This window comes from Salminus brasiliensis, chromosome 6 (genome assembly GCF_030463535.1).
Source record: "Salminus brasiliensis chromosome 6, fSalBra1.hap2, whole genome shotgun sequence".
NCBI lineage: Eukaryota > Metazoa > Chordata > Actinopteri > Characiformes > Bryconidae > Salminus > Salminus brasiliensis.
In genome coordinates this window covers 16,046,362-16,074,172 of record NC_132883.1, presented here as the reverse complement: position 1 = coordinate 16,074,172, position 27,811 = coordinate 16,046,362, and the positions used below count along the sequence as shown (strand labels likewise).

At 43.0% G+C, this 27,811-nt stretch overlaps 1 protein-coding gene across 2 annotated transcripts; it reads left to right on the top strand.

Moving 5' to 3' along the window:
• Positions 1–5,798: 5,798 nt before the first annotated feature.
• On the top strand, positions 5,799–27,714 carry pdzd4 (PDZ domain containing 4). 2 transcript variants are annotated; one of them, XM_072681842.1, is made up of 8 exons: positions 5,799–8,370; positions 16,848–16,886; positions 17,217–17,506; positions 19,939–20,029; positions 21,201–21,299; positions 21,385–21,447; positions 22,369–22,470; positions 24,309–27,714. In XM_072681842.1, the coding sequence occupies exons 1-8, from the start codon at positions 8,311–8,313 to the stop codon at positions 26,271–26,273; spliced, it is 2,709 nt and encodes a 902-aa protein (XP_072537943.1). In that variant the 5' UTR covers positions 5,799–8,310; the 3' UTR covers positions 26,274–27,714. The 2 variants fall into 2 exon arrangements, with proteins under 2 accessions (XP_072537943.1, XP_072537944.1); XM_072681843.1 differs by lacking the exon at positions 16,848–16,886.
• The last annotated feature ends 97 nt before the right edge of the window (positions 27,715–27,811 follow it).

Below are 27,811 nucleotides of genomic sequence, written 5' to 3'. Positions count from 1 at the left end.
TGTACCACATGCGAATGACAATAAAGTCTCCTTGAATCCTTGAAACACCTATCTTATACTTTCAGTTGTTGGCCACTACTTTATACGCTCACTTACTGGCAACATTATGCTATGTCATACTTTGACTCACTGGCCACTCTACAGTGCCTATAGAAAGTATTCACCCCCTTGGATGTTTTCCTATTTATTACTTTTATAAATGGAATCATGGTCAAGATAGTTTGGCTTCAGTCACTGGTTACTGGCTACAAATAAACCATGAATACAAAAAAGAAACAACTGGGGGAGAATGTTGAAATTATTTTAGATCACTTTAAACTTGTTTTTATGCCAGATGCCCAATTATATTGACCATGATTAAATTTATAAAAGCAATAAAAAGGGAAACCATCTAAAGGGGTGAATCTTTTTTTAATAGGCACTGTACTTCTACTCACTGACTTCTTTATTAGAAACTCCTGCCTTATGCTTTCTCTGCCACGTTATTAGAAGCCGGTACCTTATTGCCTCTCACTCAGTGGCCACTTCAGGAAAAAAAAAACCCTTACCTAACACTATGTCGTTTTTTCAGGTACTCAGTTGAGAGTGTTTCATGTACTCAGTTGAGAGGAGTTCTCAACCAAAAATATCCAGTTTTAGAAACTGACCACTGATAAAGGGCAACAGGAGAGCTAATAAATGATCTAAGTTTTTATATTTATATTTTTTGAATAAAGTAGACAATGAGTGTACAGAGCATGAGTGGGCAACTCTGGTCCCGGAGGGCCGGATTCCTGCACAGTCTGGTGATTTTCCTACTCAAATACACCCAATTCAGCTCAGCAGTTAATTACCAGGTCTAGGTGTGCCAAAGCAGAGAAATCAGCAAAATGTGCTGGACTCCGGCCCTCAGTTCCCCACTCCTGGTACGGAGCTGTAGAAGAGGACATGAGTGCAGGTGTATTCTAAACATGCTGCAGGTCTGTCTTTGGATGGTGAAATATAGGCCTGTGTTCAGATATTTGGATGAAAGCTGGTCATCAGTGTAAATCCTGGCAGTGGAGTGCTATGGCATTATGTGTTAGTGTAGACTGGAATATGCAGTGGTGTATCGAGCTTCATGAATACTAACACTGGTCTGTGGGTAAGACAGAGAGCAGAGATTTGTCTAGGCCAGTCAACCGCAGCTGCCAAGTCATCTTTCTACACATGGCAGAGTGTAAGTATGTGTGTGTGTGTGTGTGTGTGTGTGTGCTGTGCCCTTGGGAGCAGATCATGTTTTATTCATGACGATGATGTTATGACACAAACACTGGCTCATTGGTGCTGAGTTTGTCTTGTGCTTTATTTATTTATTTAATAGAGAGACATTGCAGGATCAACAGTGAGGCAGTCATTAACAGTTTCAATATGTATACTGTTTACATCTCTGACTGACCAAGGCATGGACTCTGCAAGACCTCTGGAGGTGTCCTGTGGTATCTGGCACCAAGATGTTAGCTGCAGATCTTCCTGTAAAGTCCTATATGTCGGGAGGTTGAGCTACAATGGATTGAGTTTGTTGTTCCAGCACATTCCCCAGATTCGTGACTGAAATTGAGATCTGGGGAATCTAAAGGCCAAGTCTTGTTCCTCAAACCATATCCAGAGCAATGTGTGCAGTGTGGCAGGATGCAAAATCCTGCTGAAAGAGGCCACAGGTATCAGGGAATATTATTCTGTCTGGGCCACAACAATGCTGGGTAGGTGACATGTCAAATTGACATCTGTATGACTGCCCAGACCAAGACTGTTCCAACATCACTTCACCCTTCATCGTCTTGTCTTGTTCATCATCCTGTTGCCATCGCTTTCATACTACAAAGCACACCCAGCTGGTCGGCCCTGTCATGTCATGGTAACAGGGACAGATTGGAGCAGGCAAACCTTCTTCCGTTGCTCCAAGGTCCAGTTTTTGATTTGTGTGTGTATTGTAGGCACTGTGACTACACAGCCCCACACACAGCAGGGTGTGATGCACTGTGTTGCGACACATTTCTGCCATAACCATCATTAAATTCTTGGTTCTGACCAGATGGGATACCCTTTGTTGCCCTTGCTCATCGATGAACCTTGGATGCCCATCAGCCTGTCACCAGTTCACGGTTTTTCATGTGTCAGACTAGGTACTCACATGCTCACAGATAGCATGTTGTTTCAACCCTAGGCAATTGCTTACTCTGCCTATAGCTGGTGCTGGTCTTGGGTTCTCACCACTGCTGACCAGGAGCAGTGGTTAGATTGATCAGTGTGCAATATGTGAGGATCAGCTGGGTAAGATTTTGTGTGAATCTGTGGTTTTCTGTTGGAGACGGTGGGATTGCTCTGACAGTGTTTTTCTCTTTTTCTGAATCTGCTTTAGGTTTTCTGGAACTGGATGACATACCTCTGCTTTAATACTCACCAGAATATATATGCGCAGACACTTTTTTTGAAGTATATTGCTGCTGTAATAAGAAAAATGGTTCTTTATTTTTGTTTAACATATCATTGACATTTCATGATGAATGAATCTTTTGAATGAAAACATTTTGAAGGTGACCTACAAGTCCAGTACATGGAACTGACAAACCCCGATATCATCACCCCATTTATCAAGGGAGAATATAGAAACAAGGTTAAAAAGTCTAAAAACTAAAGCTAGGCTGCCCGTGAGAAGGGAGAAGGGCAGACTGTAGGAAGCGCTGCTTTTGGTATCTGTGTAAAAAATAGCTGGAGAACCGAGTGTGGAACTAAGCTAAAAGCTAAGACAGCCAAATGGCTTTTATCTCTTCAGTTAGCTAACCGCAAACAGTACAGAGATGACTCCCAGAAAAGTCTGCAATAATTAAAAAAATATTATAAAAAAATTTATCTTGGTGCAGCAAGATAATATAGCAGATATATACTATATAAACATATAGGTATTTTTTTGTCCCAACCAAAGCCACATACTTCCTATTTATTCATCAAACAACTTCAGATACTCAGTAAATGCATTCTGTGGCACCTTTTAAAGGCATGTTTTTCTTTTCTACAGAATGACAAGGCTTCTTATGAAACTGACAATATTCTCCTGTCTAAAACGGTTATTAAAAATAAATAAGGGGTATGACTGTGAAATGGTGCAGGCCATCACAGCGTTTATTACATTTACTTATTTATTTTTATGTTGCCGGGGATCTGACCGAGATGGAAAGCTCAATTTATTTTGGGCCCTGCAACAACTAATATCAAACCCCAACCCCACCACCGCAAACAATGAAAACAAAAGCAAAAGCAATCAAAACACAGTGATGGAGCTCAGCACACTGGTCACCTAACAGTATTATAAACAGCCATGGACTCCAGGTAAATTACACTGAAAATGAAGTAACGTTTCTGTGTCTAGTGAAGTGAAGGGATATCAGAGAAATCAATATCCTGTGATATTTCATATCAACGCATGTGAGAGGATTGGAGTTGAGATGAATGAGATAAAGGCGAGGGAGAGGGGAGAGAGAGAGAGCAACCAGTAGCATGTTTCAGGAATATTCTGTTGTATTGGTTTAGTGTGCTAATCTGTGTTCTCTGCGCTAAGCTGCTACAGGGGTCATGGCTGGCTCAGTAAAAACGGCATTTACGGGACTACCCAGAGTGCCGCTGTGCAGAGGGATGGTGAGAGATAACAAGTTATCTGCAATTCACAGGGGGACGCCATCACATCTGATTTACTGCTGTAGGAGAGCTGGCTCAGGACAGACAGGGCAGAGGGCTAAAGCTGAACATTTGGCAGTGCTTCATTTCAGTGCCAAGCTGCAAGAAACCATCAATTCCAAATGCCTTCGATTACTGTGCCACCTTTCAGTATCATATATGTGTACATAGTACTGTTTGCCAATCATGATGATATTGGCTTATACTCTACAGATACTGCAGAAGGCAACAGTATGCAAATGAACCAGCTAAGTGTGCTGCGAGCTTCCTCACCCATTCTGTGGTGTTGTGTTCAACGGAAATAAGTTTCGGAATTTGTCTCAATCTGTGGCCGAGAGCCCAAGAAAACATAACTGGCAGCCTTCTCTGGCTTTACTCAGCACAATGCTAGCTAACAGCTATTAGCTGACATAACAGACTAGAACTGGGGAGTTGGGGATGAGGTGGGATGGTGATCGTCCAACATCCTGACCTCACTAACACTCTTGAATGCAAACGAATCCTCTCAGCAGCGCTTCATACTCTAGTAGAAAGTCTTCCCTGGACAGTAGAGACAGTTACGCCAACAAAAGCAGGATGAACTCTTTTTAATAGCCTTGATTTCACTATATATAAATACACTATATGAATTTTGACCATATAGTGTATTTGATTTTAAATGTTTTTAAATGTCTTAAGTAAAAGTACTCCAGACTTATTTGATATAGGATAGTCATAAAGTATTATTCGTTTGAAAGTGTATAGAGGTGTGTGGATGTACACATACGTGTACAGTTAAAACACAGTAAAACCTTCCACTTTAATAAAAATTTATGTATTCATAAACAACACCCAATTACATTTTAGTTCAGCATAACAGAACAGAGCTTCTGATAACTTCTGATGTTACAACTACGATTGGAAAATCAGTATCTATGGATGGAGTTCAGTAAAAGATATCTACTGCTGTCCACCACTGACTGAATAACACAGGCCACTGTTTAACCCTGTCACATCACTGACTCACCAATGCAAGTATATTAATGTAGTGCAATTAGTAATTGTAATTAGTAATGTAATGATCACAATATTGTTATTTTGATCATATTGTGCAGCCCAGGTTTGCATTTCTGGCATGCAGACATCACCAAGATGGTACCAAACAACACCCCCCAACCCCTTCCCCTCAAAAAAAGGTATGCTCCACCACAGCCGCCCATCACTGTTCATACTCCTAAACTGATGCGCATGCGCAAAACAGATATTTTTATATTTTTGAAGTGAGGTTTCAGGTTACTTCGCCAGCAACACAGGAGTTATCAAGTAAGGAGTTATCTCTGTAAAACGGCACTTTATTCAGCCACGCCCACTTCCTTGGCTTGCGTCCTTGGTTTCTTTAAACCTTGTTGTAAAGCTTTTTGTTTTTCTTAGACTCTGCAGCTACGTCGTCTTATGGCAAGTCATCGAATTCTTCTTTAAAAATCTGCCTACTAATTTAGGTTTAGACATTTGCCTAGAATATTTATGAGGTCTGTTAACTTGCTATCCTCCCTACTGTCATCCGCTTTCCCTTCTCTCAGCACACATTTATGAGGAATGTCGAGTTTGATTGACGTAAAAGTCGCATGAATTCCGACCGCATTGCCAGTTCATGATCCAGAATGAGTGTGCAGGTCTGCATTGAGCTGCTAACAGGTATCAAGCTAACTCCTACCTTCTGTGTAAGAAAAGACATTACAAATATATAATCACAGATTGCATAAATGATGAAATACTAATGAAGGTTGTTCCAGTGGTTCAGTATCAAATGTGTTAATCTAAGCATAGTGTTTTGGCAAACAGCTACCATCCTCAAATAAGGAGCTGTTCCTTTATTACTATTCCTATGCCTGAGCTTTGGTGACAAAGTACACAAGTCTATTTTCCACTATATTGCACAGGAGCTGACATATAGCAAGCAACTCAGACTTGGAGAGCTGATGCATTGGTAAGAGAGAGAAAGAGAGAGAGAGAGAGTGGTAAATGAGGGGGATGGCAAAAAGATGTAGGATGTAGGAGGGGGCGAGGGAGGTAGCAAGAGAAGGTGGGAGAGAGAGGGGGGAGAGAGAGAGAGGGAGAGAGATAAGTGCAGGCTGCTGGTATTGGCTCATGCTGCAGTGAGCAAAGATAGAGCGAGAGCGAGTGAGAGAGAGGGGGGCGAGAGAGCTGCTAGAGGGCTGTAATGTTCTGTGGCGCTTGCGGTGGTGCTGATCCACACACTTTCTTTTTCTACCTCCCTACACATACACACACACCTCGCCGGCATGGCTCCAATGCAGCCTAAGGGGATCCTCTCCTGGATTACCGCTGGAGCGCCTCGGCGCCGGACTGAATGAGCAGCACACTGATCCTGTTTTTTCCCCTCCCTCTCCTCTCCCTGGAAAAAGCATGCTGCTGCTGCGCTTCATTCATCTGAAAGGCTCGACTAAGCTGGATTACATCCCAGACCTTCGCTAGGGAGAAGGGAATAGGAGAAAAGAAGGAGACGGACGGATGGACGGTGGCGTCGGCGCATCATCAGCAGTCAGGATTTCCCCCTCTTCAAAGCAGCCGGCTTCATTGGTGTCCTTGACTCCTGGACCCGGGTTTGTCCACACCTGATGGAACACAGACATCTGCATCTCATCCGCTCACTAGGGAACTGTGACCAGGCTCTGTGACCAGCCTTGGGCTGTAGAGAGGCTCATCATCATTCATTTTCCACCACTGCATCATGTCATGCTTTTTCGTGAGAGACGGCTGTGTGTTGAAGTGTGGAACGTGTCGCCTGGGGAAAACGCGTTAGGATAGTTAGTTAACACTGGATAAGTAGGTGTATATGCATTGGGATGTTTGATAGACAGATGCATAGATACATGGATACATATTGAGGTTCATTACTGACCCTAGGGTCCCACCTTTAGGTTATTATGTATAGAAAAACAGTGTATATATATTTAATGTGCATTGTTTATGTTCATATTTAAAGGTATTATTTCGATTTACATGTACACGCAGTGCAAGACATTAGACAGATCAAAACCTGACAAAGTGCAGAACACTAACAATTCCCAATCTGATATTAGTGCTGAAATTCCGAATTGCACTAATTCTGCAAAATTCCGTATCAAATTCTGTCTTATATAGAAATTCTGGAGCTGATCTCAGCTCCATACAGGTGCAAACAGAAAAACAGAGATAGAGAGGCAAAATAGGGGAGAGAGAAAAACAGCGGGGGTCCGCTTCAGACGTGCTCTGACAGGTGCAGTCACTCAAACAGCCTCTGCCATGCACACCCTGCAGTTAGAAGGGTGGAGAGCGGATTTGATGTGATTGCTGAATGACAGGAAGGTTCATATGAGAGGTTCGGGGCGCGCACAAGTGAATGTGGATCACGTCCGTCTATTCCCAGGGGAGAAGAGGCAAGAGATTAGGAAGTGTATCATGCTTAAAAGAAGGCTAATATGCATACTGAGCGCAGTCATGTGTGCTTCATGAACTCACGCTTCATATCCGTTTCGAGGTGTAAAAACGTGTCTGATTGGGTTCAATTTCAAAAGGAAATTTGATTGGTGAATAACAGGGTGGTTCATACGGGAGTAGACAGCTCTTAGGAAGTCCGCAGTGCTTAAAATAAGGCTAATCTGAACATTTTTTAAGGCCTTGTTAAAAGATGCCTCACATCAGTTCTAATTGATCTTCCTAACATGACATGACCGAAAAGTCCGGAAGCAGCTTGCATCCCTGCTTACTTTGTCTAGAAAAGGCTTCTCTGAAGCGATGGGCCTATACTCAACAGGTCGAGCGCTATTCTGCTGAGAGCTTGCAAAAGAACGGAGTCGACCTGTGACAGGCTGCTGTATAATGACACGTAGCATCACCACGCATTGGTTTTCTAAGAAACACAAACACCCCTTGTTAAAGAAGAGCAATGCACTCTCTAAGAATAGCACAACAACACAGAGAGTACAGGAGGAGCCAGCAAGCTCACTGGGGAATCCAGAGAATGCGGTGGTAAACACTGCATACATTACAGCCAGTCTTTGCGCACTTTTCTTTTAATTAAAGTGTTTGATTATGACGCCTCACAGGCATGTCAGTACTCAAGGGGCTTATACATATGCATGCAAAATATAGAACCGCAATCTCATTTAGAAGACACTGAACATATGAGTCAATAATGGGCTTTTCTTTCATTTCAAGGCCATGTTTTTCCCTGGCTGCTATTCAGTCATCTGCATTGCTGTGCTGATGGAGATTTAAGCCATAACTCATGATTTAACAACTAAAGTGCAGATATACTGCGAAAGCAGAGTGGTTTTGGGAGCCTGGCTGGGCTGAAACTCCTCATGAACCTCTACTGGACTTCTCTGACGGCTTTTCTGATTTTACTTCGTGGTTCAACCTTTGAATAAATGACCAAAGGCTGAGTGAAGAAGTGGAACGGTCACAGAACAGAATTTCAAAGGCTTTTCATGGAGCCCAAAGTCATAACCTTTGGCTGCAGGGAGGAATCTCCATAACGAGACTGTGCTCTAATTGGTCTTGTTGGTCGTTTGACGCTGGAGCATCAAAGAGGCAAAAGCAGAGGGAAGAGACAAATCTGAACTCCGAGCCAAGATGGGCTGCAACATGTGTGTGGTGAATCGGCCCGAGGAACAGTACAGGATTATGTTCCAGGTGAGAATACACATGCCTCCTTTTACCCATGCTGTCTTTCACACAGTCTGAATTCCCAACAAACGTAAAAAACAATTATGAACAAACATGCCGTTTGGTGTCTGAAGTTGGCTCCTTTAACTTTGGGCTGGAATAACAAAGCTTATTTAGTCCCAATTAATAGACATGGGCATGTACAATTGCCACAATTGCCCTTAACAACTCAAAGCAGTGTGAGGCACGTGTGCCATGATTAATTGTGCAGTTTGCACCATGCAATCGACTGTCACAAGGTTCCACTAGCTACCTTTTAGCTACATTAGTCTCGTAGCTCCAGTACAAATCTAGAGAAGCAAACGTCAGGCACCAGAATGTCTTGGCTGACCGACTACATTTAAGACAAAGGGAAAACGACTACATATTTCTTGAACCTAAAGTAAGCCTGAAGTCAAACTGAAAAAAACTAAAACTTTGTTCTCTGTTCATATTTAGCATAATTTGTCATATCATATCCTTTTTTTAAATTCTTGATTTCCATAATCTCCCATTATGTAACAGCTCCTGCCTGTCTCTAAAACATCTTTTGATTTTTGATTAATGCACCAGCAGGCTGGAAGAAATTCTAGCTGCCTTTCAAAGCCCAGGTTGCTGCTGAGGTAGGTTGCGTTTCTCGGCCGCTACCTCATAGAAGACTGTTGTAAAGGATCTAGGCTACTAGGCTACTAAGAAGGAGTCTTTAGAGGACAGCCCTACCGAGGACCCACCCTACCTAAGCTGCAGCCTGGGCTTTGGAGCACATCTAAAATGAACCAAAATGTTATGTTTCACCTCTTCAATTTCCACCACCCCCACCTTTCATTCTGCAATCGAATCAGTCTTCAGTGGTGAAGAATCATTCATCAAAAACCATTAAAAATGGCATTCAGAACCTCTGTTGTCCCCTTAGAAACATACTACTGCATGTGTATCCACGTGACTCCGCCCCAGAGAACTACATTGAAGCAGCATGGAGGAGAACTCCAACTGATCAACTTGAGCAGATTTTATAATCGTTCATTAATCACAATTGAAGTCAACTGTTCAGTTAATCATGATATCGATTTGAGATCATATCGCCCAACATTAGAGAGGGCGATATGTTCCTTCTGATTCGTGCTGATTTCACACCAAGGCATGTGAAACACACAAATCTTCTCAAGAGGATTGTCTTAAAAGAATGTGTTATATGTAATGATTAGTGAAATAATACTTTTTGTATTGATATTGTCACTTTAGGTTCTTCTTTAAAGCAACACTATGCAGCATTTCTATCTTAAAATAACTGCTCCATTGACCTGTAATAGAAAGAGTTGTGACTCTGTTCATTGCCTAACCCAAATCACAATCATGTAAAATCGGGTAATATTACTTTACCATGTCAGTCCGTGTGCTTCTTTCTGTTTCAGTGACGGTTCTGTAACTCTCAGCTTGTCCAGAAACAGGTGGCTCAAACCGTGAATTACACTTTCCTTCCCAGGAGCAAGGGATAATAATAATAATAATAATATTTCTTTAAAACCTACTGCACTTTAAACTGAAGCACTTCTCTTAAGATAAGCATCTAAAAGTAGGCTGTCATGCTCACATGACGCAAACACTGAACTACTCCACAGGAACATCACATCACAGTGTGAGTGTGTGCTGTTTCAGGCTTGGCTTTTTAGGCTTTGTTTAGAGTCATCCGATATACAATCCAGCATTTTCTGCCGATTTCAGCTGACATTCACCCATACTGATCTGCCATCTCTACTGGTAATTTGGATTATGGATTATAGATTATGAAAGCTTGTGCGTTCTTCTCAGACAAGGCAAGAAATTTCATGGAAAGGGAGTTTTCATGCAGTATGATCCAAGTGCACCACAAGTGTAGTGTTTGTTGAGTGGGTTTAAGCTCTTCTTCTGAGGTTCTCACTAACATGTACAAGGTGTCAGAACTCTTTGAGATTGGGGCTCACTCTTATGTTTGGACTCGTATCTTTAGTTACAACTGGAAATGGCTCATTCATTCATTTTTTGACCACTATACCATCTCTATACCATAAATATCCATTCATGCTCTGTATACCTTCTCAAGAATCATTTAAAGGATATAAACCCACAGTTTATGGGATTGTGTCAAAATGCACTGCACTACATTAAATACAAGAAACAAAACATTTAGTGTTGGAGCAGAACAAAAACACTGCAGCAATATTAATAAATGGCAAATGATGGCAGCGGGATGCGGGGTGAGATAAAAAAAAAAGTTATCTGCAGTTCACAGGGGGACGCCATCACATCTAATTTAATGCGTTGGCAGAGTTCACTGTGGGCAGTCTGATCAGAGAGCTAAAGCTGAAATTTCTGGGTGGATAATGCTTCAGTGCCAAGGCACAAAAAGCCTTGGTTTTTAATGGCTGGGACTGCATCCTTATGGTCCAATACAGAATGTGTATGCAAGTCAGGTGACCCTGGATAGGGGGGGGGATGTTACTTATTTTACTTCCTATGCTTGAGGTAGGAGATCCTACATGGACGGTCATCGGATCATGTGAAATAGGGTGGAAAAAAAGCCTTGTAGCCCTCATGAAAATAAAGATGCTACAAAAGGTTATTTGAGCGATGCCATAAAAGAACCATGTTTGTAGTAGAGATATGTGAGTTTGAAGAACCTGTACAAGTGAATATACACACTGGTTCTTTATCATTTGTTGTTCTATGGCATTGCCTGAAGAACCTTTTGCAGCACCTTTAAAGAGTGTACCTACAAGGACCACTCATAGGTCCACAGGGTGTATAATTACAAACTGTAGCCTGTTGTGTTCCACTCTCTACCTCATTCATCATTGGTCAGTATCTGACCACAGAACTGGTGTTGACCACACAATGTGGATGGTGGAACATCTCAGCACAGCAATGACACTGACATAGACCTGATGAGAAGCTCTTTTCAGAGCCAAAAACACTGCAGATTATGGGGGGAGGGGGGTTGAGGGCAGTGGAAAAATGGGTGTGCAGTGTTGGATCATAGCATTTCATTGGGTTTCCTTTTCTTTTCCCTTTCCCTCTTTATAAAGGCTTAAACTTTGCAGATCCACTCCAGTCCAAATGTGCATTTTGAAGAGCTGTCTCAGGAGAGTCTCTGGCTTCACACGTTGAAACAAATATTGTAGCAATGCTTGAGTCGTGTGCTTCGCAGAATTTTGTTTGGAGAGCAATTCTGCACGCTCTCAGGCTCCGATGTCACGCTAGGATAGGTCTTGCTGTATCTAATTTGAGAGGGATCTGCCTCTTGATCTCGCCAATCTCGGCGCAATTTCAAGGGCTTCTCTTTTACTTCTCTTGCTTCCCTCGCCCTGCTTGAGGTGGCTCAGGCGTTTTCGCTCGCTAACTAGTTCTTCACCCTGAAACAGAGGAGCTCTGGCCATGTGAGCCCACTTAAAATGCTGCACGCTGATAAAGGGAAGTGCTCGGAGACCCCTTAACTCATGCCAACCAAGCGGCAAAAAGCACTTGGAGGCATTCCGAGGAACCAGGAGGAACAGAGTGAACCACCGCAGCTGTTTGATATATATATATATATATATACGGCACTTGGTTCTCTGAGGGATGGCAAGGGATGATGAATGATCTCTAGCTGAGATAGCCAAGAGCCAGTATGTGTCTTTATCGTGTGGGTTTATTCCATTTGGGCCTGTCCAGACACACTTCCTTTCCAAGCTCAAGCCTCTGCGAGATGACACGCGGTGGGCTGCTCGTTTCAAATGCGTTAGCATGTTGTGTGGACGTGATCAAGCGTGAAGTACAAATGCAATGCCTAAAGCGAAGCCTTTTTCACAGACTAAATGCTCTAATAAATCAGCTTCATTGTAGTCAGTGGTAGACAGCTGAATCAGTCAACATACTCTCCATGTAGCTCCATTTAGAATGGAAGCAGGCACCATGACAGCTCCTCTGCGATCAAGGAGACAGAGACATTTCTAGCTTTGCACTTTTTCATTTCCGCTCCTGATACCCATCACTCACACACACGCACACACCAGCACGTACACCCTCTCTCCACGGACATCACTCACTTCTCTCCAACCTCTCTCTCTCTCTCTCTCTCGCGCGTGCTTTGTGTGTCTGTCTGAGGGTTGTTTGCTCTTCTCTCTGTCCCATGGCTTTGCTACACAGTAATGAAGAAGTCCAAAAGCACGGTCTATTGGAGTCAGGGCCTGCTGTCAATCGGCCCCCTTTAGCATTAGCTCTATACCGCATTAACTGGCCTGGCTAGCAAAGCTGACAGGTCAGAATAGCTGGCATTGATCTCTTTCATTTAGCAGAGCCATCTTTGCGCTGTGATAAGCTAAGCTAATTGCCGCTAAGCTCAGTGCTGGTGATGAGCTTTAAACAAGCCTGGAATCCCCAGGAACGCTGCTGCATTTGCTTGAAAGTCTCCTCTAAACACGTTGTCGCTCGGCTAATCCTTCCTACTGCCCACCCTTTCCATGTCTGCTGGGTTTCCCCTTCTCTTCCCCCCCTTTTTCTCTGCCTCCATCTCCCCTCCCCGACAACAAATTCTGTCAAATGCGTCTCTATGGGATGTGGTTGCCAAGGCAACTGTGGTAATTAAACAAGACTTATACGCCTTCTCACCGTAGAGCTCAGACAGAGGCACGGTAGTGAGCATCGGTGCGCCACACATACACACACATTTGCAGAACGTTGATGGAAATGAGGACGTTCTACTCGTGCGGAGAAATATTTACACTTGACTCTGCAGGAGGTCTTCCCCGAATGTTCCTCGACATAAAAGAACCAGGAGATAAAACAGTCTGCCCTACCACACCTCCCTGAACTGCAAAATAATAGAGCAGCCAATTCGCTGTGACATTTCGGGCACCAGTAACCTTTTCCATATTCTATCCCACCGTTCCCACCGCAACCCCTTTGGCCGGGCCTGTCCAGCTGCTCTTCAAGCGCAGAACCTTCGCGTCCAGTGGGTTCACGCCTCTCCAGTTCAGACACGGTACATCAGTGGTGAAGAAACCCTACGATTAATAGAGGTTAAGGTTCAGTCCAGGAGAGATGGAGAGAGAAAGAGAGATGCAAAGACTGAAACAGAGAGATTGGAGCAGCCAGACAAGCACAGAATTGGGTTCCTGTCCTCTCAACCTTTATCAAAGGAAAGTGAGACAAAGGCCTGTCAAAAGAAAACAGTATAAAAGGGGGGTTGAGACATGAAAGGTTGAGACCATTGAATGTTTTTTTGTGAACGACCCAAAAAAAAAAAAAAAAAAAAAGGGGAATCGGAAAAAATGACCTACTTAACTAAAATGTGTCCAACCTTTATAAAAAGACTTGCTTGACATTTACCGTGCCACATTTAATTGGGTCAAGAAGACTGGGACAGGAGTGATAATAGAAATGGGAAAAAAGGGAACATCATCAGTTCTGATCACTAGAAAGCGGAAGTAAAATCATGCCAAAGGAGTTTTCTCTGAAGTGAATGTGATATCATAGCAACATCTGCACTCATAAAGACATACAAGCTACTAAAGGGATGTAGGGAACTGTAGAAACATTGCACTGGTATAAAAGCTTTTCATTGTGCAGACATTCCTTAAGCCTCAAAATGCTTCTTCAAGGAACCGTGGACTGATTTCTTTTTTTACAAAAGTAAAAGTAGTTCTTCTATGGCACTGCTTCAAGGAGCTTTTTTGGAACCTTTATTTTTAATAAAAGTCTGGCAGGGAAGTGGGAAGTAAGGGGGCTGAGGGGCTGTATTCCCAGATTTCAGGATTGGATAACTACAAAAAAAAATAAAACTGATTTTATTAATTTAAAAATAATAATCTGTGTGAACCAACAGCTTTTGATTGCTTGTTTTATGAAATTACGCACTGCTGAATGTTAATGATTCCTTTGCGAACTGCTGCCAGCTTCAGGGGGCCATCACTAAAACAGAGCTGTGAGCTAGTTCTGAGCCCCAGAGCAGCGTAGTATTGCCTCCGCCCTCATTTTCTTCACAAAATACAGTTGCTACCAGTGCTGGAAGCATGAACGCTAGCATGTGCTTCCTTCTAGTCACATAAAGTCAGCCAACTGCTGCTAGCACATCATCACTGGACAGCTGAGCAAACTTGCAGGAGAACACTGAGAAAACTGTCTATTATATTATGTCAGCTTACAGATGCCCGTACTGGCTAGCATTGTGCTAAGTAATGGCAGGAGATAAGGAAGCCCATCCTACCCTTTTTCCCCCAAATAGACCAAAGTCAATTATACCCCCTGGGGCTCCTGTAAAACGTCTTTAAAAAAAAGAATAAAATAAATAAAACTTAGAAAAGCAACACTTTAAAAAAAGTTTAGTGTGTTTTCATGGAACAGTCAGGCAACAGACTCTTTTGGTTATTAAATTTGAGATGTTGTGAGTGAGTAGGAGCAGAAAGCCCACCTGAATGCCAATGCGTGTATATGACAGAGGCTGCTTCATTAAAAATGCAATTATTCCACCAGGACAAATATAGAGGTTGAAGGTCAGCAGAGGTGCATTAGGAGATAAAGAGACGTAATTGCCGTCTACTGGCTTTGTGCTGATAAGCAGCCTTGTGTCACGGAACTCTGTGGTCCACTTAATTGTACAGGATAAATACCATCACAGCACGCACACTCTGCAGTTGTATCTCTGGCCTGGCCAAACAGACGCACAAACAGATAAACTAAATAGACTGACTATTGTGTTTCCTCCAACATACTCGGCAGACTGTAATTACCTTTTTGCTCTTTTCAAAGCTTCACTCAACAAACCTTTCATAGGTAAGTGTCAGGGCTGTATATACCAGCCAATAAAGGCTCTTTGGAGTAATGCCATAGAAGAACCACATTTGGTTTCCTAAAGCAGTGTTTCTCAACCCTGGGCCTGGAGGAACCAGCTGCCCTGCTCATTTTAGTGGACTCCCTGCTTTAACACACCCTCTGCTAATCTGAAAGTACATGTTAATGAGGTGCTTAGTTAAAGCAGGTGTGTTGGAAGCAGTTTAATAAAGAACTCAACTCAAACCACTCATATGACAAGTGATTTTCAGATCAATCAACAACACTGATTCACTGATTCATGTGAGTGAAGGCCATGTTTGTGGAAATATAGAAAAATGTGATATTTTTACATTTGAAAAAGGTCCAAGAATGTTTTCTGGCAATATTTGATGTATGAACGTAGGCTTTATTAAATATTCTTCCAGTGAGTCCAACAACCAACATCTGTGCCGTTGAATTGCCAACTTCAGATGCATTTTCACACCCTTAATCTCCAGGGAACCAAAAATGGCTCTTCATTGGTATCATTCCAAATACCCTTTCCAGCATTTCCCACATAGCTCCCAATTAAGCCCTTTTAAAAACAACCAATTTTCTACTTCCATTTGAACCAATTCCAGCTAGAAAATAGGGAATATTCTTATGGATGAACAGGGGCACACAGTGTCAGTGATGCGATGTCTCTCTGGTCATTTACACAGCTTAAACCTTCACTTTGACCAAGGCTGCGAGATGTTTCACACCTAAAAAACAAACCAAAAACATGAAAGCTTTAACACTTTATTTGATGCCTCATTTGAATGTCAGGATAAGTAAACAAATGCAATTAGGAGTCCATATATTCATTTATTCAAATAACATGCCGTCCATGTGTTCCTCTAGGTTTGTCTCAGACCTGTGGGAAACCCTGCTTTCTGACGCCTTCATTTTTAAGAGCGTAGTTTAAAAATCTATACCGTGTTAGTCCCGGGTCCTCCGGTGCAGTCTTCCGCTTCTTCGTGCTCTACTGACGGGCCTGTGTGCAAACCAGCTATTTTTAATCAAACCCACCCACTGGATCAATAATCCCACATACATACAGTGAAAATAAATGGATTACTGTCTCGTTTAGACAGTGAACGGCGCAAAGTCAAACTCTATGAGAGGCAGAGATGAGCCCTGGTCTCCAGGGGTCAGTTATGTTGAGGCCGAGCGGGGTCCAGAGGAATGAGGCGGAGGTCATGGCGGGCGTCAGCAGGATTAAGCTCTTATTGATTGAGCACTGCATTCCAGCAGTATACATCGCCTGTTCATCCGAGCTATCTTCATCAGTGCCCCACAGGGCTGGAGAGAGGGGGGCTGAACGAGCTGATGCGTATTCCACTCGTGCTCTTCTGCGGAAATCTAACGACTTGGCAAAGAGTCAATGTAGTGGAAAATTAAAGAACAGAAATTAAATCATTATGAGAGTTGGGAGCGCCTGAGGATATTGAGAACAATGCTGAGGACATGTATTGTCTGGCAGGCGCATGTGCAGCTGTATTATCTTCTTTGATTTTGGTTCTAATCATGATCTGTTCAGCTCCAATTTCTGTTCGAGTAATTAAAACCCCATTTGACGAAATGCTGCAAACTTGCTTGTTATTTAGATTTGACTATTTATGAAATATTAACACTGGTTTCTCTGGTCTTTTCAACAGAAGGGCAACACGATGCGTCCTATTGATGCTGAAATAAAGGTTGAAGTATTCAATTCATGTTACTTATTTTAAAATCCCATTTTACCTCATAAACTCCTTTGTTTTCTTTTTTGTCCTTTTTTTATCAGCTCCCCATAACATTATCCATTTGCCAATAGAAGTAGTCCAGCGTGAGTGTTTTAGAGATATGAGGTGATGCTCTGACATGTTGTACATGTCTTAATGTCTTAACCAGTCATTCATGTAATTCTCTATATCGCAGGTCCCCAACCCTGGTCCTGAAGTCCAGGACCAGGTTTGGTAACCACTGCTGGGAACCAATTATTCTCCAGCTCACTCATATTATTCATCTTCTCTTCCCTTCTGCAGCTTAAAGGCAGAAGAACATCTCACCTATCTCAAGATAAGGACGGGCATCCTCACGATCCTTTGCTGCTGCAAGTGGTACGTAAGGGACACAGGAGGAGAGCAGGCACTATCGGAGGCCCTGCCAGACTCATGGCCATCACAGACTGTGTGGACCACTCCACGCAAACCGACATCAGCTTCCAGAACTTTCTAGGCACGGGCCGAGTGTCCTGCGAAGACGGTGGCTCTCCAAAACCTCCTCCCTCTCCTCCACTGCCTCCACTGGTGGAGCCATACCTGCTGAATGAACTGTGAGTGTCTTTGTTAAATACTGCTAACTGCTTCTTCACCTTACTCTGTCATTGTAAGACACTGTGTTTGTTCATCATATGGGACATGTTCAGCAAACACAGTTTTCCTCAGCCAAGATCTGAACACTATCTACTCTCACATTCAACTTGCTAGCTTATGTGGCTTCTACCACTGTGTGACCTAGGCTATGTTCAGACTGCAGGCAAATCGGATTCGTTTCTTAAATCAGACCTGGTGAGATGACTGTACAGTACAGGACACTGTTATTTGCAAGTGATCAGATTGGATTTGCATGTCCAGACATCACAAACTTATCTGCATGGGTTGCTGTGGTAACGGCATAGGCGTCAGTAACTAACCTGTGGCGCTTTTCGTGGATCTCGGCACTTCCGTCACTCTGGAAGTGATGTGGTGTTGCAAGCGACACTTTGAAATCCGATTTGTGCAGCCAGAGCAGCCAGACTGAGACAAATCTGCACAAATCTGATTTTAATCACATTTCAAACCACTTCCAAATGTGGTTTCCATGTGTTTTTGTTGCTGTCCAGATTATCAACTTGGATACAATCTAGATCTGCCAAAAAATCAGGTCTGAATATAGCCATATTGTTATGTAAAATATTTAGGCTTGGATGGGCCAGTTTCCTACATGTTCTTGTATTTTATATTTTTCCTTGAGGTCCACTTACAACGTTCCAAAACTGGTCATAATTCATTCTGACGCATCCATTTTCCATCCTCTTTTTATCCCTTAGAATTAACCAGGCTGTTTGTGTTACTGTGCCTTTGAGATTGATATATGATTAATGTGTTTTGTTCTGATTGGCTGCTCTGTATTGTGCCTCATTTAAAAAGCACTCTGAAACACTGCAATATGAGTGGACGGGACTAAACTGTGGTAGGTGGAGACATGTAAATGAGCTGGATTCCATGACAACCCAAACCTGGCAGTTTTTGCAGCTTAGTTTTCAAATATGGACAGTATGAACTGGGCTAGTAAAAAACATGTTTATGTCAATACAGTGAGGGAAATAAGCTGGATGGGTGACAAATTAAAGGAAAAACTTTGCCAGTGGAATAAGGCATGGTCACTATGACAACAGGATCGCAAGTTCGAATCCTGGTCATGCTGCAGGCCATCAGCAGCTGGGCCCCTGAGAGAGCACAATTGGCCTTGCTCTCTCCAGGGTTGGTAGATGGCACTTTCTCCCCACATCACTCCAGTGAAATGCTGGCTGGCACTGGTGTCTGCTGGCCGATGTATCAGATTTCTGCTCTTGAGGTGAGTCAGGTGTGTTTAAGCTGGGCAGATCCCGCCAGAACAAGCAGCCCCATGTTTGGACTAAAGTGACCCTGCATTTAGATCTATTGAAAAGTCGCTAAATATGGTTAAAGGGGGAAGTTCAGTGAGTGTGATGCTTGTGCATTAGTTTGATATGTATGGCATTACATGTTGCATTATTAAGAATGTCCTTTAATTTGTCAGCTGTCTGTATACAATCAAGTCTATTTCAATACTTAAGCAAATGGTCACTGTCTGGCAAAAATCCTGCAGCTCCATTTTTGCAATTTTTATTTCCTGACATAAAGTGAATCAGGCAGTGATGACTGAACCCTTAGAAATGCTTCAAAATTGACTTCCATGGAGAGTTAAGATTTTTTTACCTTCTACTGTAATGTTGTAATTTTAGAGAGATTTTTACGTGCCTGTGACAAGTGTGTAATTTACGTACATATGTTATAAAAATATATATATTGATGCTAACTGGTGGTGGTACACTGATCAGACATACACCACTAACACTACTCACAGGTAAAATGATTACCATTGATGATTTGGATACAATTGCACCTGCAAAGGGGTAGGCTTTACATATTAGGCAGCAAGTGAACAGTCAGTTATTGAAGGTGATGTGTTGGTAGCAGGAAAACAATCAAGCATAAGAATCTGAGCCACTTTAATAAGGCATCTTCAAAACACCAGGCAGGTCTTGTATGCAGTGGTCAGTACCTAATTAAAATGCCAAAAAGAACAACTGATGAACTGGCGATGGGTGTGACCCATTGATGTGATCAATGGAGGCTCCATCTTCCAAATGACATGATTTAAAGAATCTTGGAGGCAGACACCACAGGACACCTTCAGAGGCCTTGTGGAGTCCATGCCTCAATGCGTTAGAGCTGTTAAGGCAGCATGGGGGGCACAATATTGGGTAATGTTAATGTTATGGCTGATCTGTGTATGCTTCCATTACTAGCTGCAATAGGCTTGCAATACAAAGCTGTCCCAAAACGAACCAGGTTTGTATAGAATGTGTCCTAATTTGAGTTTTGCTGAACTACTCATTTAAATATCAGTGTAGAAAGCATAGATCATCTCAACCTTTTCAAAGTTAGCATGTCTCTAAAAGTGCAGAAAATCTCTTTATAGCTGCACCCTGGACCACGACTGTGCTGAGCTCAATGACTACCTTGATGTTGCCAATCATGATGTGGATCGGCAAGAGGAGCTGGAATACGAGGTTTGGATTCCAAACATACCACCATTATTTTGAACCTTAAACATACCACCACAATTTGAGGTCTTAAATATACCACCACAATTTGAGGTCTTAAATATATCACCACAATTTGGGGTCTTAAACATACCACCACAATTTGGGGTCTTAAGCATATTGTCACAATTTGAGCTGTTGAAAATACTACCAACATTTGGGGTCTTAAACATACCACCACCATTTGGGGTCTTAAACATACCACCACAATTTGATGTCTTAAACATACCACCACAATTTGAGCTGTTGAAAATACCACCACCATTTGGGGTCTTAAACATACCACCACCATTTGGGGTCTTAAACATACCACCACAATTTGAGGTCTTAAACATACCACCACAATTTGAGCTGTTGAAAATACCACCACCATTTGAGGTCTTAAACATACCACCATAATTTGAGGTCTTAAATATACCACCACAATTTGGGGTCTTAAACATACCACCACAATTTGGGGTCTTAAACATACCACCACAATTTGAGGTCTTAAACATACCACCACAATTTGATGTCTTAAACATACCACCACAATTTGAGCTGTTGAAAATACCACCACCATTTGGGGTCTTAAACATACCACCACAATTTGAGGTCTTAAACATACCACCACCATTTGGGGTCTAAAACATACCACCACAATCTGGGGTCTTAAACATACCACCACAATTTGGGGTCTTAAACATACCACCACAATTTGGGGTCTTAAACATACCACCACAATTCAAGCACCCTCACAAAAATGAACCTCTTGTCACACTAATACACTAATATGCTTTGTCATTGTGTTATACTGCATTTTAGGGTGTGTACTGTCTTAGATGTTGCAGTATGTATATGTACTGTACTGTTCATGTTTTGCCCTAAGTGAAAGCATAGTTGTGTAGTGCTTACATCATCATAGCTGTACACTTGTGTTGTTCTTGCCCTACTTGTAAATGAATAAACGTAAATGAATGTTTTCACTAAAAGCTACAAATATTCCACCACAATGACCAAGCAGTCCATTATGACCCTGAATGTTTCATCAGTATGCAAGCTTTAATTGCTTCTTTAGAAGCTACTCTCGTGCTGTGCTTCTCTGAGGCAGGGTGTTTGATCTGTGCCCCGCTGTGAGCCCCCTGTCTCTCTCTGTTAGGAAGTGGAGCTCTACAAGTCCAGTCAACAGGACAAGCTGGGCTTGACAGTGTGCTACCGCACTGATGATGAGGAGGACCAGGGGATTTACGTAGGGGAGGTGAGTGAAAGACTATGGCAGCCATTTTGTACTGAAAGATGTGTGACTAGTACTTGACTGATCATTTAAAAAAAACTTTTTTTAGGTCAATCCCAACAGTATAGCAGCCAAAGATGGACGCATACGAAAGGGTGACAGAATACTGCAGGTACGTGCTGCTCAGAGAGATTTTTGTCAGTGGAAAAGACTGATAAGGCCACCAGTAGATTGGCTTGTTCAAAATGAGGTTGCCCTATAAAAAACATTAAAAAAATTTTAATGGATGGTTCTTTAAAAATTAAGATTTGTGTGTGTGAAGAACCAACGTTTCTGCATAACTAAATGTTCAAGAGATTCCTAGATAGTATGGAATAGACAGACTTGTGGATTACAGTGGTGGTGATGGGAGCCAGACATTCAAATAGTCTAATGCCATGACCTGAGGATTGCTGATCATCAGCAGCCGGAGTCTGAGAGAGCACAACTGGCTTTGCTCTCTGTGGAAGGATAGATGGTTTTCCTCTGATCAGCTCAGTGTGATTTTGGCTGGCACGGGTGTCTGCTGTTCAGTGCATGAGAGCTGGGTACCCTGCATTCATTCGTTGCATCGGTGGAGGTTTTGAAAAGAGTCTCTTAGTGGCAGGTTGCACATGTGTCAAAAAGTTTCATATTTGTAAATATCTTACTATTATTTACATTACATTTTCATTATGAATGAAGTATGCCATGCAAATGCATTGGAATTTTGCTTTTAAAGGTTCCCTTTAGAACAGAATGTCAAGTCTAGAACCATTTAATTTAAATTAAAACCTTTAATTTAAGCATGTACCCTACACATACATTTACATGATAAATGACTAATAATTGACTAGTAAGCCTAGACACCTGCCTGTATGATGCTGAGATTTAAATGAAATTTATGGCCATCAGATGCTTGTAGACACTAGACACCATGGTATTTCTTGGTATACCTTGAAAACAGACAACGTGACATTATGCACATTGTGCAGACAGATTGGCCGTTGTTTAGGAAAGCATGCCCTTTGTGATGAATAAAAACTGCAAGTCCACTGTCCTTTCTGCTTCCCAGATAAATGGAGTAGATGTCCAGAACAGGGAGGAGGCAGTGGCTATCCTTACCCGGGAAGACAGCATCAACTTCTCACTGCTACTGGCCAGACCAGAGATAGAGGTAAACACGAATACTGTGATTAGGTTGGGGTCACCTTAGATCTGTCAGTGAGATGAACCACACACATGCACACACACACACACACACACACACACACGCACACACACACTTACAAACACAGGCTTTCAAAGACACGTGCATAGCTAATACATCTACTCCCTCCCCGGTGACAACAGATTCCAAAATTAATGGCTTGTTTTGCTGATGGAAGGGAAATGGAGTGCTCACATCAGTCATGGCTGAATCATGTGATCACTCTTAGTGAAGACTGTCAAGGATTTGCAGCAGTTCCATTAACGCTATTCCACAAGGAGAAGAGAAGGAAAATCAGAGAGAGAGAGCGGAAAAGAGCAGGTTTAGAAAACACTAGAGAACACCATTAAAAAGACATGAGGAGAGCAGAGACGGGGAGGGGAGGAGAGATTGATGGAGAACATATATAAAAAGATGCAAAGGTGAGAAAAGAGGACTGAGAAATTATCCTTAGTCAGTCGTTTTTTTCAGTTTCAAGGGCACAAATAAGCATTTAGAAGGTCTATGTTCTCAAACATAGTATCATTGAGAAAGACTGTAAGAGGTATCTCTCTCCCACTTAAACATCACACTGGCATGCCTCCCACTGTTAAAAGCAAGTCATTGCCAAAGGAAAGAGGTTGGTCAGTTGTCCTCGTCCTTTAGGTCTTAGGTTAGAAAATGAATGTATGAAATTAGGCCAAAATAGAAAAGCTACTGTAAAAGTCAGATTCCCATATGCTAAAAGCTCAGTAAACCCATAAACCTTGAACATAGCCCTACCCTAATGAATAAAACAGTGATATCATGTGAAGCAACCTGCTACATTAACAAGATCTGACCAACGGAAGAGCAATCCTGTAGCTCTAGCTCTCTCCTCTTGTATCATCTTCACAGAGACAAAAGAACGAGTGATTAATGACGGGACGGGGTAGGGGGTGTAATGAAGGGAGTTGCCATTTCTGGAGAAGAACAAGTCAGAGAACGAGAGAGAAAAAGGAGACAGATAGAAAGAAAGGGGAATAGGAGAAGGGGGGAAGGACGCTGAGATTAAAGGCTTACTAAATCAAGAGGAGGTGAGGACAGAGAGAGAGAGAGAGAGAGAGAGAGAGAGAGGGGCTTAAGACATGTCACAGCCAGATAGTGAAGATAATCAATGCCTCTTTCCGCGTAATTCGGAGAACCTTTCGGATGATATTGCAATTGATTTACCAGCTAAACAACGTCTGGCAGAAGTACTCAATAGATGTAATTCAACCAAATCAGGACACCCGTGTCCTAGCACTGATAAGCAGGGTGAGGAATACATAGAACATTTGTCTGACATGAAGATTCTACAAGAGAAACAGGATTTGAAGGTTCTTTTAGTGTTACTTGATTATATTGTTGCTGTCCTGCAAAAACTATATAGCTCAATATGTGAGTCTGTGAGTCTGGCAGTTGTTCTTTACAGTGGGTCAAAATCTCCTGATAAATGGACAAATAGAAATGATCCAACATGACTTGGAGTACAGTCTTTTTACATTGAACGTTAACAAGGTTTTCCTTTGCCTGTAAAGTTGACATTTATACTGGGCTTTTGCAGGACAGTGACTCTTTAAGGGATCTGACTCTAAATATGTGTTGCACTGTGTATTTACATTGCCATCTAGTGGTAAAATATGTTAGTGCATGCACTCAATTAAAGAGCTTAAGTAATACTGATGGTTTCACGTCTGTTGCTTGGTAACTGGCTTCTAATAAGTGCTATTTTTTTCTCTCTCTCAAATAATCAAAAACGTATGGGACAATCCTTCATATTCCTGTGAAATGAACAAAACCATAAGACGGACCCCCAAATGGATCCAGAGGACCTAGATTGTGACCTACCAGTAGGCATGAGTGTGGACAGTCTCAACACTTCTCACTTGCCCAGCTTATATCGTCTTCAGCAGCAAAGAGTCCAGGCAGCTGTGCCTGAGAACCCACTCCACCGGGAGACACCCAGGCTCAGCCTGGCCACCCTCAACAACAGTCAAGAGCTGGACAGTGGTGTGGGCCGCACAGATGAGAGCACCAAAAACGAAGAATCGTCTGAGCATGACATACTCCTGGGCGAGGAGCAGACCAGTGCCTCCAACACGAACACCTCCAACACGCCGCACAGCCTCCGTAAGTTCAGACCTGGTAGGAGCGGCGGAGGTGGGGGAGATACACCATCCCCATTGCTTCACATCAGAGAACTCCACCTTAGTATGGACTCTCTGGACTGTGGGGGTGCAGGGGCAGGATACTTACATGACCCAGTGAGCACCATGATGATGCCTGGTTTGACAGAGGAGGAGTGTGAAAGGTACCGGGAGTTGCTGGAGATCAAGTGTCGCTACGAAAGAAATGCAAAGAATAGCAACACAGGCCAAAAGCTCGAGGAAGCAGACCAGGCAGATGGAGATGAGGAGGCCAAGGAGGATGGAGAGAAAGAAGTGGGTCTGGATGAGAACTGCAATGAGAGTCTGACTCCACATGAGATGGTGCTCTTGGAGGAGGAGTTGCGACACCTCGAGTTCAAGTGCCGGAACATCCTGCGGGCACAGAAGATGCAGCAACTGAGAGAGCGCTGCTTGAAAGCATGGCTGCTGGAGGAGGAGGCTTCAGGTAGGGGTTCTCCCGAACTGCAAGTGTCCCCACTCCATGAGCTCTCTGATATCAAAGAACTCCCAGAGAGAGAAAGATCAGACAAGGACACCAGCAGTGCTTACAACACTGGGGGAGAGAGTTGCAGGAGCACACCATTGGTGAGCGATCACCTCTCTCCTGTAACCCAGATGGAAGACTCTGGTTCTCTTCTACAAGGAAGACACCGAGACCGGCCCGGCTGGAGCGAGAGAGGACGAGCCAGTTTCAACTCCTCCTACTCACCCAGCAGCTACAAGAAATTCCAGATGAACACCAACATCAACCAGAAGTTCCGGTCTCTGTCTCGAGAAGGGACTGCTCGACCATTGGCAGATGGTGGAGCACAAGGCAGGAGCTCAAGAGCCAACAGCATCCATGAAAGAACTGGAGGCCACAGTGCTGAGTCGAGTCCCTACTTCACCCGACGCCACCACTCTAACCGCCCTCCGCCAGAGCGCTACCAGAGCTGCATGCAGCTGGGCTCCTCCTTCTCAGAATCAAACATAGAGAGAACTGTGGAAGGGGAAAGTGAGGTAGCAGTGGGCAGTAGTGGCCGGGCAAGCCCCATGAGCCTGGGGAGCAGCACACTTGGCCCTGTCCTTCATCACAGCCCAGCGAAACACTCCCTGGATCTGCCTTTGCCACTTCCCCCTGCCTCCCCACGCATGGAGTGGAAGGTAAAGATCCGTAGCGATGGTACCCGCTATGTGGCGAAACGTCCTGTCCGCGACCGCTTGCTTAAGGCCCGGGCTATGAAGATTCGTGAAGAGCGCAGTGGCATGACCACTGATGATGATGCTGTGAGTGAAATGAAAATGGGGCGGTACTGGAGCAAAGAGGAGCGCAAGCAGCAGCTGCTAAGGGCCCGTGAGCAACGCAGGCGCCGCGAGTTTATGATGCAGTGTCGGCTCGACTATCTCCGCGACCGGGGCCAGGAGCCAGGGAGGGAAGGCCCGCAGGAGTCAGGCCAGACCCCGGGCTCCATTCTGGAGCTGAGTCAGAAGAAGAGCTCAAAGAAGCGCAACCGTCGCATCTTGGACAACTGGATCACCATTCAAGAGCTTCTGGCTCATGGATCACGCTCTCCAGATGGGACCAGGGTGTACAACCCTCTTCTCTCTGTCACTACAGTGTAAAAGACAGACCCAGAGGAGGGAGAGAGGACAAGTGAACAATGAGAGTATGAGTGAATGATGATAAGATTTTTAGCCCCTAACTTAAAGTCCTAACCCTACAAAGCACATCACTATTACATGTTAACATATGTCTTCTTTACCAACATCTGGATGGAACTCAAAGCACAATATTCAGTTACTTCTGCACAAAATGAACTATGACAAAAAAAACAAAACTGGGGAAATAGGACATAAGGTGCATTCTGCATTTTGTACACATTGTCCCAAGAAAGCTGCAGAGACAGAGTAAGCTCAGAAAGCATCTCTGATACACATTAAGACAATGAAAAGCTACGGTAGAAACCCGGCACATTCCACAGCATCAAGTCAAAGTCTGAATGTGCTCTCCGCCGCATGTTTTGACCTGGACAGACAGTTATGACATGGCGGCTTACAATGGCTTCTCAATAACCCTAAACGCAGAACACTGTTATGGTCACATACACAATGCTATACAATGCTAATACAATCAAGATATGACTTAATGTTTAGCACAGATCTCCCTGCTAATACTTAGAAAGATATGTGCCATTTCTGGTACGTGCCATTCGAGTATATGCCATTTCTTCTTAGCGGGAGCGCACATTTTATAGATGTAGTGAGGTAGATAAGGAGATAATGTGGTGCTACATGTGCATGGTGCTTCGCTATGATGGTCGCCTCGTACCTGCATTAGACTTGTTTACTCTGCAGCTCAAAGACACAACCTGTACACTATGAACCAACACAAAGAATGAGCATACAGACAGATTGCTATCACCAGCAGTGGGCTGACGTATGAACACGAGGAGAAAGGAAATGCATTGAACCAGCAGAAGGATGCCTGCAGATTACCTGAATGCAGATCTTGGAGTTATGTCATTCATCACGGTTCTTCAGGACTAGATGCTAATGCAAATGAAAGGTAAACAGACACTTCTTTGATAAGCAGAAAGTAACGAATCGCTCAAATCTATAAATGAATGTTCAGTCAACAGAAAAACATAACAGCTTTACTGATTTTTTTTCTTCTTCTTCAATCACTTTATCCTTACACAGTGATTTTCCCAACTTTTGGACTAGGACAATTTTTTTGCATGACTTTAACAGCAAGAGGTATCACACATTAACAGAAATATTCTATGGATTCTATGGTTGTATATTCCTTGCTCAGTATACTATGTATGTGATCATAGTTTGGCTGTCTTTTGTTGCTATTACTTTGTTGGTGTGTTAGTCATAAAGTAGATTTCTATGGTTATATTGTTATAACTGTTGACACCTGTTGATTGATATCAGTGGTCCTATTTACACCAGACATAACATGCGTTAGATCTTAAATGGTAAATTCGGTGTACTGTTGAAATGGTCTAAATATTTGGCATTTTAGGGAAATAAAGACATTTTGTATGCTTAGTAAAAACCAACTTGTCCCTCATGTTGTTGTTCTGATCGCTTTCGTGTTTGGCGTTTGCGGCAACAGGAGACACATACTGCATTTTCCATCACAACAACTTGTG

Bases quoted from the DNA above. Each gene is read 5' to 3' on its own strand.
- pdzd4 (XM_072681842.1), top strand. From the start codon at position 8,311: ATGGGCTGCAACATGTGTGTGGTGAATCGGCCCGAGGAACAGTACAGG. The intron at 16,887-17,216 runs GTTGAAGTATTC...TCCCTTCTGCAG, and splicing joins CTATTGATGCTGAAATAAAG to CTTAAAGGCAGAAGAACATC. The intron at 21,448-22,368 runs GTACGTGCTGCT...TCTGCTTCCCAG, and splicing joins AGGGTGACAGAATACTGCAG to ATAAATGGAGTAGATGTCCA.